Raw genomic sequence first — 13,857 nt, 5'->3', positions numbered from 1 at the left:
TGCTGGTTTCCAGGATTAAACACATCCACATTTTGTCCTGAAATCATAAAAGTTACTGAGATAGTTTTGATGATTAGCAATAAGGGCAGACAAAAGAAGAATGCCTAATCTCAGGGAGTCAATTCATATTAATTTTAATTTGATTATGAGTAATCAAAAATATTAAGGATTAGTGGAGGATGAGGTCAGGTGGTCTGATCCCCAAATACAGTCCCTGTTGAGTTCAATTAATTTACAAATATTTTGTATTGAGTTAAAGCTAAAATCTTGATGTTCCCAAGACATTTTATATGTCAGACTGCACAGAACTCTTTACTCAGTTATGTAAGCAGCATTTGGCAGGATACTAAAACTGAAATTCTTACACTAGTGCCAGTTCGTAACTGATTTTGTGTAGACCTTAAATGCAACATTATTTAATTATGTACTATGTATGCCATCAAGACATGTGAGCATTGCACAAATATGTGAATGAGCTTAAATCCTCTTATGTCTGGAAGAGACATATTCTACTTAGCAAAGAAAACAATTCTAATATTGGGGATAAATTATGGTTAATGTTGGAAAATGAATGTGATAGTTTACTTATATTTTGTATATATTACCAACAGTCATTAACTTATTTCTTCAGTCTGTTAGTGACAGTTGAGCCCCAAGTATATGAATTTACTCAGGGCAAGAGTAACAGCGACTTAAGAATATATAGGCATGAATAAGTGGTAACATCTCGAACAGTGGGCAAATGATATTTTTTCCAAATAATCCTACAGCATGGCCACACATTTGTGGTAGCCATCACATATCGGCCAAGCCTTTGCTAATTGGACTGATGTTGTAATTAAATGGAAATACTTCTCTTCGTTAGCCAATTCATGTTGATAATGGGGAACAGGCAGGCTTAGAGACAGCATGGAGCCAAGTGTCAGGGAACCTGATTTTCCAGGGGTCATTACCAGACAGTTGCACAAGAGAGCTGAGTCAATGAAAACATTGACAACTGTTTGTTTAGGTGGAGCCCACGGCAACAGCAGCCATGGACAACCAGAGGGCCACTTGGGCACAGTGTGGTGGATGGGACAACCAGGAGGTCGGAACTATTACAGAGTTGGTTGGAGTCTGTTTCAGCTTGGAAAACAGGTGGCTCTGGGTATAGTGCAAGGTCACCTGAGACTTACTTTCTAAATTCCATGAATGACCGGGGATTTGGTTTTCAACCTTTGTGTACAATCAGATCCTCTCAATAATATCAAGTACATTTCACGTAGCCACATGGTAGGCATTGCACTTTCAATCTGCTGACAGTTGAGGAATTAACACAGGTGGATGCACATGTTTCTTTGGAGAAGCCTATAAACCATAGTCTGAGAGACCTACTACTGGGGAGTGACATCTAGGGCCAGAGACTGATTTTGCTTGGAGTAGGTAGACCAGGCCTGGACAAGCCCTTCCTGTTGCCTGCTTTACCGTGACCTTAGCAGGAACCTGGGGCCACCCGGAGATTTCTGACTCTCAGAAACCCTTGTTCAGCAAACTCTCAAAATTGGGGGATTTTGTTATGTGACACTAGATGGTAAATACACAAACCGACGAACCAGAGCCACCCCAAAGCAGAAACATACCAAAACAGAGTCAAAACACACACCTCAAATTTCCAGAGATCAAAGGGACACGCTGAACACAGTTCTTTCACTTCAAGCAATGTGCCTCCAAAGACACAGAAGCAAATCAACGTGTTCCTAAAGCAGTTTTCCACTATTTCCAATCTTAAAACACACGTGCTACTTGCAATGGTGTATTTTGCTTAAAAAATCGAAGACAAAGACATTCAAAGCTAAAGTTACAGAGAAGCTTAAAACAAGGTAGGACACCTGACGCAGAAGATGGGCTAAAGAAACCCCCCACCACTGCAAACAGAATCTTCCGATCCAGCTTCAGAGACCGGATGGCAGGCGGCAATCAGCAAGCAGACACACAGCTTCCCCATTCATTAAAAACGACGGGAGCTAATTTGAAAGGAGCCCTCCTCTGGCATTCTCACCCAGGAAAGATGGCTGCCTGCTCGGCCGCGCACAATCAGTGCGCCTGACACAGTAAGCAGTGATGACTGAGGCCCTGGAGTGCGGCGCCATTTCCTCTGCCTGAGGATAGGCAGCAGCCTGTGAGCTTTCCTCCTAAGGCAGTCACACTTCGGAAATCCAGAGACCTTTTCTTCCCTGTGAGGTAAACGGGCATCTCATTGTTTGCTGCTTTCCAAGGCTTCCCCTGCACTGTGGCTCCATCCCGAGTTTTGTGAACTGCACAACCCGGCACATAGGGAGGCAGGCTAAGGGACGGCTGATGCCAACACATGCCCAGGTGGTCCAGTGCTCAGCCAAGAGAGAAGCCTGGGGACACCTCTGTCACCCAGCGCCCCCTCTTCCACACAGCTCCCCCGGAAGCTGCAATGTTAAAAGAAAGGTTCCCCTTCAAAAGGCGGCAGCATTTTTTAAACATGTATACTGCCTTCTTTTTCTTGACTGCAGGGAATTTCACACTGGGGCTATTATGCATTTGCCATTCTAACTTGCAGCTCAGCAGGCCTCTGTGTGTGTGAGTTACGCCTCTCCCGCTCTCCCTGCATCAGAGTCAGCCTGCAGCCATGGTTTCACTGCAGATGCTCCCTGGGTCACGTATGTGGATCTCTCAGAACAAACCTTTTCTGTGTTTCTTACTGGCTTCCCTAACAGGCACATCAGTTCTACTCATCTCTGTTTCGAATGATTTTATGACCCAATAACTGTGCGAGTTTCCCATATAAATCTTTGTTTTACTTCTTGAAATAATTAGGCAAGCTGACACAAAGATATCACTGACAGGGAGTTTCCTAGCTCCTTCACCTCCATCTACTTGAAGGCAACTGTGAGGGATGAAGACATTTGTCCTTTGGCTCGGCCAAGCAGGGAAGAAGAACTTACAAGTCTGGCTCAGACCTGTACATGTAAGTGGTGCACATCATACATATTTTCATAAGCAGTTTAAACAGAAAACCTTCTCAAAGGCATTTTCGTAGTTTTAAGAATCTTAAACATTATTTCCTCATACATCAACTTCAAAGATGAGGATGCAATGGGAAAATGAAAATAATAAAAATATAATCCTAGCCCATTTGCAGATCTGGGAAAATACGGTAGAAGTCAGCACCCAGTGGGTACAGACAGTACTCACCCCACAGCCCAGGCCACTGCCTCCCTCGCAGGTGACCTTCCTCTGGCCTGGCTCGGGCAGCAGCCCCGCTCCACAGCCTGGGCTGGGGCACAGCACGCCGCCCATTTGCAGCACACATTCCTCCGCACCGTACTGCTGGTACCGCTGGTACTGCAAAGGCAAGGTGAGTTTCAGAAAAGGAACACGCACGCAAACACATGAGATCCATTTCCGTGTGTAAAATGGTGTGTAGGGAGGGCTGGATCCCTTTCCGTGTGAAATGGGTGTGTAGGGAGGGCTGGATCCATTTCTGTGTGAAATGGGTGTGTAGGGAGGGCTGGATCCCTTTCCGTGTGAAATGGGTGTGTAGGGAGGCCTGGAACAGCACAAGGTGTGGCCGATGAGTAGTCTTGCCAACTCAAGTGGGCAAGATGCAGAAGTGGGGGTTTACTCTGCTGTTTTAGCTTCAGAGGTTAGACTTTTAGAAGTTGATTTTTAAAAAAGATTGATTTGAAAGGCAGACTGATATAAACTTTCCTCCACCCTCCACTCCCCGCCACACCCTAGCTCTCATATGAGTGTGACAATTTAAGCCAGGAATTCTATCTGGGTTTCCTATATGGGTATCAGCAACCAAGTATTTGGGTCATCTTCTGTTTCCCTCCCAGTGCGCTGGCAGGAAGCTAGATCTGAAGCAGAGCAGCTGGAACTCCAATTGGTGCTCATAAGAATGTTCACTGCAGGCAGCAGCTTAACCAGTTGCACCACAATGCTGGTCCTCAATTTTTTTTTTTTTTTAAAGATTTTGTTGTTATTGGAAAGCGAGATATACAGAGAGGAGGAGAGACAGAGAGGAAGATCTTCCATCCAATGTTTCACTCCCCAAGTGAGCCGCAACGGGCAGGTGCGCGCCGATCCGATGCCAGGAGCCAGGAACCTCTTCCGGGTCTCCCATGCGTGTGCCGTGTCCCAATGCATTGGGCCGTCCTCCACTGCTTTCCCAGGCCACAAGCAGGGAGCTGGATGGGAAGTGAAGCTGCCGGGATTAGAACTGGTGCCCATATGGGATCCCGGGGCGTTCAAGGTGAGGACTTTAGCCGCTAGGCCATGCCGCCGGGCCTCCTCAATGTTTTCTAACAGCGTACCCTCTATTGCATTTAAGCAATTATATTTCATATTAAGGAGTTCATCTCTGCATTAAGTGATGAATTCTTGCAATACCTCATTATCAGACGTACAAAACAGTATATTTGTACCTATTTGAGGTCCTATGAAGTTTTATAATCCTTTCTGGAAACATCTTCAATATTCCACCTCATGAAAACCCTTGGTGCCACACCATATCAATAAGCATATTAGGCTGGAAGAAGATAGGAACTAACAGTAAGAGACAACATGTTCCTGTAATTCTTTTGAGGAACCTTCACTCCGACTCTATTTCAGTGGAGAAACCCCAGCCGCCACCAGAGTTCACTGCAGCCAGGGTGCGTGTCTGTGCAGGTGGGCTATGACCCCATCCTGCTGCTTTCAGGATGGCCCCTTCATCCTCCCATGTAGCACTGGTCGGATCTGCTGCCCTCTCCTTCCCTCCACTGGGCTTGGGGGCCAGGAGACCTTTCCTCTCCTCACCCATCTGGCCACAAGGACTCCAGCCTTATTAGCCCTTTCCTATTTATTCTGATGCAACCCTGGACTTACTTCAACTTGGGGGTGCCAAGATGTGGGTGACTTTACACCACCTCCTCAAACCCCAAGATATAGCTCAGGAAGGCCCGGCAAAGCTTGATTGGCACATTTGTCAGGCCTACAGCAGTGTGCTGACAAAAAGAAGCGGGGTGTACATAAGGAGCTGAGAAAGGACATTGTTTCTATCACACTGTTTCAGTTTGATAACTTATGTACTGAACACTGAGACAGCACATGGTCATCAAAGGACATCTGGGGACTGCATGGGGTAAGGCCCTCAGGCAAGTGCCAGATGGCCGTGCAGTTACAGGGCATCAGGTGATGGATGGTAAGACAGTCTATCCTTGCATAATTGACAGGCAATACACTGGTTATGACTCTCTGTTTCTCTTAGGGACGTTGCACTTAAAATGTGCCCAGGTCATACTCTAGTATGCCATAAGAGGGTCTGAAGAGCCATGCTAGGGACCTGAGGCTTCTCCGTGTTTTACCTGTGCCTCCTGATGTCCTGATGTCCTGCATGCTTGAAGATATTGACCAGGTTAAACTTGGCACTAGGTTAGCTCATTAACTCCTGTAAGCCTGATGAGGCCTTCTGACCCTGTTCTCTCAGCAGCCATGAGGCTGGTTGAGATGATGTCACCTCCGTAAGGATGATGAGGAGTAACCCACCCAGCTGGCTGAGGAGCAGGTGGAAAATGAGCAGGCTGTGTGTGTCCTGAAAGCCAACAGGAAGTAGATAGTCTGGGTGGATCCAGGGTAGTGTATGCTGAAGATAGAGAACGGTCCATTAGTGTGCTCGGGGAAGGGCTGGGAAAGGGCAGAAAGCACAGGGACAGAGAAAGGAGAGGGTGGCCTGGGATCCACAGGACAGAACCTCTGCCTTGGATGCCGAGGAAGACTCCATCCTCGGGCAGCCGAGTGTCAGGACAGGGTGAAGGGAGGGGGCAGGTGTGCAGAAGTGTTGGAGATGATGGAGTAATGGAGGAAGAGGGATGGAGGAAGGAGTGAGTGTTCCTGCCAGGCAGCGATGCCAACCCCTGGAGGCCAGCAGTCATGCATTTAAAGGGCAACTGGTCAGTAGAGCCCTTGTCGCTCTCTGCTGACCTAGCTGCAAGCACTCCGGAGTGAGGCTGCGCTCACACAGGCAAGCAAGGCACCCTCCAGGCTTAGCACCACTGCAATTTTGCTTTTGTTCCAGTTTGTTCAAACAACTCCACTGCAAAGAAGCCCCTTTCCTGTGACATCACACAGACCTCAAAGGACTCACAGATGCAGATAATAAATCACAGGGTGACGGCCTTCTCAGTACTGCCCAGGTCAAGGGGCAGTGGTTTGGCAGGGGTGCCAGCTGCCCTCTGGGGTGTGTTGGTCCCAGCTGTGATGCCCTGACTCCTTCCTGAAGGAGACCACCAGGACTGTGCTCCCTTTGCTAGTCACAGTTTTTATTATGGCTCATTCCTGAACAGCGTTGTTCATTAACCTGTGTCAAAAATGTGTCTTTTAATCCGTGGCTCTCCACTCTCCTCCCTTCTTCTCTTGCGATCCGTTTGATGGAAGAACCACAGTGTGGAATCCACGAGGTCTCCCAGGCGGGGTTTTGCTGAGAGCATTTCTGGGATGCAGCTGACAGCACTTGTCCATGCTCTGTGTCCTGGGAATTCTGAGTTTATCCCCAAGTTTCCTTAGGTCCTTCCCCTGCTTCCTTGCTCTCTCCCTGTCTGTCCATCATACCACTCACAGATGTGTCATTAATCTCCATTTTAAGAGATTACTGTTCAGAGAATAAGTTAACATCATGCAGTTGAAAACTGATGAGTTTAATTGAAACATTACTTCATTTATGGTCAGAATATTTCTACTCCTGTGTTATCCATTGTCACTGTTGCAATATGAAAGTGTGGAAAGAACACTTGATTCTTCTTAAAAAGAGAATATTTACAGACTCGTAGCTTTATGCATATTAGATGTTGGATGTGTTTGAATTCACTCCAGCAACTTTCCTTTTTCAAATTTCCCTATGTATTTATTTGTTCAGAAGGCAGAGTTGTAGAGGGAGAAACAGAAAGAGAGTGATCTGTTTTCCCATCTGCTACTTCACCTGACCAGTGGGTACAATAACCAGGGCTAGGTCAGGCTGGAGCCAGGAGCCTGAAACTCCATCTGGGTCTCCCACGTAGATACAGGAGTTGGAGCACGTGGGCTGTTCTCAGCTTTTTCCCAGGTGCACTAGCAGAGAGCTGGATGGGAAGCGCACCATCAGAGACTTGAGTCAGCACTGCTCTGGGGTGCTGGCATCTCAGGTAGTGACTTAGCATGCTATGCCACAACACAGGCCCTATGACTCTCTTTTCTGATGCCCAATGGTCCTACATCTGACCTATGGAACTCCTGCAAGTTGCGTTCTCAGCGTTTCATCACATGAGCCTACTACTGCTTGAGGGCTGCTTTGCTATCTGTGATGGCAAACTGGTCAGGCTCATCTTACCCATTTTTTTTTTTTTTTGGTGCCCCAGACCAGTGCTTACCCACCTTTAAAGAAGTAGTATTTTTTAAATATTTGAAGACCATTAACTGAATGATGGTCTGTTCAATGGTACCAAGTTATTCATTGTTTCTAGATTTTTTTCCAACTCTTTCAAGGATGGTCAATTCAGAACTATAAAGTGCTTCCTCGGGGCAGGCATTGGCACGGAGGTTAAGTTGCTGCGTGGCACACCCACATCGCCTATCAGAGTGCTCGGGTTAAAGCCTGGAGTCCACGCCTGGTTCTAGCTCCCAGTGGATGTGCATCCTGGAAGGCCTCAGATTATGGCTCAAGTGCCTGAGCCCCTGATGCTCCAGGGGAGACCCAGGCTGGCTTTGGCCAGGTCCAGCCTGGTGGTTGCAGACATCTGGTTAGTAAACCAGCGGAGGGAAGATCTGTCTGGTCATCTTTTTTCTCTTTGCCTGTCCAGAGAACAAAGCAGGAGTGTTTACTCAATATTTCATTTACCTGTTTGTGTCTTCTACATGGTTCTTAAGAACACAGATTCGCAATATTGTTTGAGAGTTCCATTGCCCTAGCCTGCCTTGCATGCACTACAGTTGCAGAATTTTTGACAAAAGGCAACCACTGGGTTCTTGCATGTTGGAGATCTAGGACCCTCATTCCTGATCATGAGGATAGCTGATATAAAATGTTAGGCTGACATTTTTTTCCTTGCGTATTTTAAAAAATAGTCATACTTTTGCTGAAAGAATTATTTTTCTTTAGGATCTTGAAATTTTACTTGAATGTGTCTTAGTGCCGCTTGTTTTGAAATCAGTTTTTTTCTTTTGCAAACTTATACTATGATAGAAAAGTTGAACTGATTTAATTTTTAGTCTTGTTCGCTGCTTTGGCAGTTTTCTTGTAGTATTTCTAGTAGATGTGTATTAGACTTTCTTTAAATAGTTTTTAAATCTATGGATCTCTTTTAATATTTTTAAACATTTTTATGTTTTTTAATATTCCGCCATTTCTCTGTGTAAGACAGTATCTGTTGCATTTATTTGTACAACTTACTAATTCATTTTGAGCTATCGAGATCTAGTTTGACTTTTGTCTGATCCAGGACCTTCTTGCATGGTTCTAAGAATGACCGTCTGTTCTTCAACCTGTTTCTCTTTTTAACTAACTTTGTATGTATGGAATTTAATTTTGCCTCTTTTCTATTATGGTTTAACCTATTTCTTTCTTGTTGCTCAATTTTACATGAAATTAGATCTTTCGAAGCTGTAGAGGGAGGTGGAACTTGTAATTGTTTTCAATTGTTTCACATTTTCCTTCTCTAATGGTTTTGGTTGTTTAAAAATAATAGCTAAAAAGTATGCATGCTCACTTTTTGCAGTCTCCTGGCTCTGTGTCATCTTACTTTAACTGGAATTTCGCTTTCTCTACCCTGAGAGTATTTCTCCTCAAGGTGGGGCTTTGCCTTGGTGGTGATTGTAGGCTGGCTATGATCTGTGAGTCCAGCAGGTCTAAAAGGCTCCTGTCTCCTGAGTCCCTTTGTGCACGTCCCTCATGCGTTTACACTCTGGCCTGCCCTGATTTCAGCATATCCTGCTGATAGTTGGGGAAAGGAATGCACTCTTACTCTATTAAGTGCCAGCTAATTGGGTGAGTCTAAGAAAATAGCTAGTGGCATTGGGAATTCATAGGAGAATGATTAAGGAGAATAGTGCGTGCGCGCACGCGCACACACACACTTAAAATGTTGCTCTTAAGTAACCAGCTACTTCCTCTCTTGACAATGGAATGCCTCTCCAATTCAGTGAAGCAGTTTTGTTACTCTGACAGGAGCTGCTAGAAAGAAGTGAACCTGCGCATAAAGTTCAACAGCACTTCAGAAATTCTCACTGATTATGTCAGTAGCGGTCTCCAGTGCTGATGAAACAGGTAACATTGTGTTCTTTTTTCCATTCATTTCCTGAAAAATTTATGAAAAATGACTACTATATTTATTCTATTCATGATGAACTCAAGAACACTTGGGCATATAATTCATTTTCTCAGGGAAGGCAAATATTGACCATGCTGCCTAGTGGCTTCTGATGGTTAAACAGCACACAAACATTGGCACTGTGTCTGCTGACAGAATTTTGTTTTATGAGAAGTGATACTTAAAATCTTATTTCTGAAGTGAATGTGGATTTTCTTCACATTATTAAGGTCTTGAACATATTTGTGTAATTGCAACTATGTTACAAATAACTTGCTTAAATCCTGTGGCATTTACAAAACAAACAACAACAACAACAAAACCATTTGACCTAGCACCGACCTTGCACTAGTATTTACAGAAAGCTAAATATCCTGTGGTGATAATTTAGTCAAGGAGTTGTAGTATTAGTAAGGATCCTTGTTGAGTTGTTTTCAAGCTATGACCTACATTTCTGTTGATTCTTTTAAGCCATTTACTGAAGCAAAGATGCCAATGCATTGAGCGACTCTATGGAGAGGATCGTTTGGTGCACTAGTGAAGACAGAGGTTGGGACGCCAACAGACCACGCTGGAGTCCCGACTCCACTCTGACTCCAGCTTCCTGTGGCTTCGCATCCTGGGAGGCAGCAGGTGATGTCTAAATCCCTCTGGAGCGCCACACTGACTTCTTGGCTCCTGGTTACAGCTGGTGCAGCTCCTGCTGTTGCAGCCATTTGGAAAGTGAACCAGGGGATGCAAACTCCTGGTTTTTGTCTATCTCTCTGTCTCACAAATATATAACAAAATAAAAATGTTTAAATATGCATAATAATGGTGAAGTAATTAATAATTGCACCCCTGTTGGTGAAAAGGAACAAAAAATTTTGCATTACTTCTAAGGGTTTTTTTTCCCAATCACCAATATTTGAAAGCATTTTTATAAGTTAGCTCACTGGGAGAAACTTGATTCATTTGTAATGTGGACTGGGTCTATATAGAATCTGTTTACAAAGTGGATTTTGAGCTCAGAAACAGCAAGTATCTAAAAAATCACTTAGGTCAAATTCATTTTTAAAATGTAGTAAGTATCTGTATATGTGTAAATAGGCTAATATTTACTTTCCCACTCATGGTGTTTATTATTAAAACTGGTTTGCAAGTCTGTAGAAAAGCTTTCATAAAATGGGTAATCCAGAGAACACGGCTGAAATACTTTAGCATCGATTGTATGCTATCTGCAAAAATTCTCAAAAACAGATGTTAATATTACCAAAGCACACTGCTCTGCATTTAAGAAAACCAGTCACAAAGTTCCTCCATTTCTTCAGATGTCAGCGAAAAATGCATTCCATTAACAAGCCCTGCCTAGGTGAAATTTTGACTGTGTGCTTGCTTTATATTTTATTTATTTGGGAAGTAAATTATTCAGACTTTATGTGTGCATTCTTACAAGAGTCTCTTAAGAGTAGGAAATATTCATTTTATAGTATAAAATTCATAGAAGTTACAATAAACTAGTATCTTCGGACTCTAAATAATCAGTCATGGGAGAGTATAATGAATTCCATGTTGTATTTGGTTGGCCTGCAGGTAGATGGAAGACTTTATTGGGCAGCATGTTGTACTGTAATGAAGTTAGGGTCACAAGTTCAAGGCCCATGTGGGTCGTGAACTTCCCATTTCTTGCCAGCCACTGACTGCATTTAAGTCCATTGAGGGAACGCAGGGGGTCACCTGAAGTCCAGGCCAGGAAGGACTGTGTGGCACCAGCCCCTACCATCAGAAAGCCATTGAAACAGCCAATCCCTGCAGGTGGGGAAGAGCCAATGCTCACTGATGCTTAACGTGCATGCTTCCACTTGGAGAAGAAAGCAGGAAGGAATCCAGGCTTGAAAAACTGCAGGAAATTAGCAGTACAGGGATACTGGACAACATGACAATCCCGGGAACTGGCGCAAGTGAGTCCTGGCTTGTCAGCAACCCATGGGCTGCCTGGCCCCACTTCAGGTGCCCGGAGTGGGGAAGGAGGTGTGCGCTGTCCTGTCATGTTTTCCAGAGCATCCTCTTAGGGCACTCAGGTGTAGCTCAAAAGTCTCTTTTGCACCTTCCCAAGTCCTGGCTTCTGTTCAGTCCTGACCAACAGCCCTCCACGAGCCCCCTCTTTCCTATTGCCATCAGCAGTCCTGAGCAGACACTGCTCCTTGACCCACTGCCCCAGGCAGGCCACCCTGCCCACACCTCTGCCTTCACCTGCGCATGAACACACCTGGCATCAGGATGACTCCAAGACTACCCTCAACACACAACTGAACTGCTTCTGCCATAATTTGTTTTCCCTTTTGTCTAAAAGAACACAGTTTGCCTGTCTTCAGTCATCTTTAAAAATGAAAGAAAACTGGGTGATGATTGAGAGTCCTTCCTGGGTTAAAGGTCATGGATGTTGGGGGACAGCACCTCTTCTCACCCCATGGACAGTGTACTTTGCTTTCTATGGATTAGAATTTTCCTGGCCAGACCACCCATCATCTTCCTCCTACTTTCCTTCATTTGTCAGTGGTGAGCACAAGAGTTAGTGATAGAATCAGTGGTAGCTCCTGTAACACTGCTGTTTTATTTTCTCTTCTGTTGTTAATATATATTGTTTTCACCTCTGGACACCTGTCAGTTGCAGGTGGCATGTGCTGAGTGGGGAGAAGGTTGGGGTTTGACTCACCATCCAGAGAGGGGGAACATCACAATGGGTGAAATCAAACAGGTGAGAGCACACTCGGAGGTAACGGGGTCCTGCACACCTGCAGTCTGCGTGGCCAATGGAGAAAGCAGGTTTCCTTTTGGGGTGTTAAAGAGGATGCTGGACACCTGCAGGGGTGTGGAGCCCTGTGGAGCACAGGTCCTCTCTTAGGGCGGTAAGGAGGCTGGACAGCTGTGGCAGCTGTGGAAGGGCAAGGCCAGGAAGGCAGATGCTGCCCATGTTGCACTTGCTCTCACTGTCTCAGCATCACTGCTTCTGATGGGGTTCCAGGGGGGTTGGGGGAAGGTGCTACATGCACATGGTCCTGATGGGACTGGGCTGGGAACAAGGCTGTCTATGGGACCGTCCATCTTTCTGGACCCTGGAAATGGCTTTGAGTAGTGCTGGAAGTCCACAGTCTGAGAGCCCTGCCCAGGGGAATCCCTGACTGTGGTTCTTGCTGGGGGGGGGGGAGGGGAGGGGGAGGGGGAGGATGGTGAGCTGCCAGTCCTACAGAAGCTCTGCCAAAGGTTATGGGGTAATTAATGAGCTAATCAGAACTCGAACAGCTGCATAGCACTTGAAAGTGACTTTCTGGGTTTACGGTTTACGATGACCAAGACGGTTTACGATGACCAAGGTTTGCGGTAGACAGCCCTGTGACATTTAGGAACCCTTTCAGAGTGAGGGTTGTGTGGACTGTACCTGAGATGAGAACTGCCAGCTGATCTGCTTGGCCACCTGCTGCTCTTCCAACTTCATGTGTATGCATCCAGCGTGCCTCACATCACTGTTCACTTTGCAAACCCAAGCACATGGCCCTCTGACTACCCCGAATCACACACTTCCGTGTGAGTCTGAACATGTCTCCAATGAGCCCATTTATGCTCTTCTCTTATCTCCTGACCTTTTCTTTGTGTCCCTCGAAGCTCCTGCGAGCAAAAAACAAATTCCCTGATCATCTGCCTCCTAACACTGCTCTCTCCTCCCTGACTTCACTGGAACGGCTCCACCTCCCCCACAGTCCTCTTGTATGAAGGTAACTTTTTGTCTTAGGCACACACACTTCAAGGCCTGAGGCACAGCTTGTCTCTTGGCTCCCAGGTGATGCCCGCAGCCTCAGCTTCCCTGACTCGTGCAAATCTTCTACCTCTTTGAGACCTGTAGCCCTCTGCTCCTCACTGCCACCCCTGTGATATGACCACAGAGTCACGGTGCTGGAAGACTGCAGTGGCTGGCTCAACCTTCATCTCTTATACTCCTTTATTTATTTTTTTAATTAATTTATTTTTATTATACTTTTGACAATCTTTACATAGTTAATTAGGGTAAAAACATTTAAGGGCTATAGGAAAGTGTGTAAGACTATTATTTCCATATTGTTTCCTTCATGTATCTGAGGTAAAGGGGGATATTGAGGGAGAAGCCCCAGCCAGTTTCCCACCCACCCCAGGTCCCGGATGTGGGGCATGCTCCGAGGGTCCTGCTCAAGTGGTTTTGATAGTTCACCAGTTATGAATCGCTGCCAATCTCACCACTCCAAGCATGATGAGGTCTTTGAAAAATCCACTGATCGACATAGTCCATCTTAGAGTCTCCATTTGTCCAGTATTCGCTGCCAGCATGTAGCTGAGGTAGTTGATTGACTTGTTCTGTCTTTTGTCTTTTCTTGGTTAGGCTTCTGAGTCCGGCATTTCGATTGGGGAGATCTCCAAAGAAACTTTGTCTGAGGTGTTCCCAGACCAGATTCTTGTATGTTCTAGCAAGTACAGGGCTCGGCACAGTCCATCGCCCTGATCAACTGGTGGTTGC

The 13,857-nt window shown here is 45.5% G+C and overlaps 1 protein-coding gene across 1 annotated transcript in view; it reads right to left on the bottom strand.

Moving 5' to 3' along the window:
- Window positions 1-13,857, bottom strand: part of PRKN (parkin RBR E3 ubiquitin protein ligase) — a 1,179,505-nt gene that overhangs the window by 160,441 nt on the left and 1,005,207 nt on the right. The window contains exon 9 of the mRNA XM_058656181.1: window positions 3,205-3,354. Coding sequence (XP_058512164.1) covers window positions 3,205-3,354 — 150 coding nt within the window. The remainder of the gene's footprint in view (window positions 1-3,204; window positions 3,355-13,857) is intronic.

This window comes from Ochotona princeps, chromosome 1, assembly GCF_030435755.1.
Source record: "Ochotona princeps isolate mOchPri1 chromosome 1, mOchPri1.hap1, whole genome shotgun sequence".
NCBI lineage: Eukaryota > Metazoa > Chordata > Mammalia > Lagomorpha > Ochotonidae > Ochotona > Ochotona princeps.
Note: the sequence above shows the minus strand (reverse complement) of the source record. Positions and strands in the feature narration are given on the sequence as shown.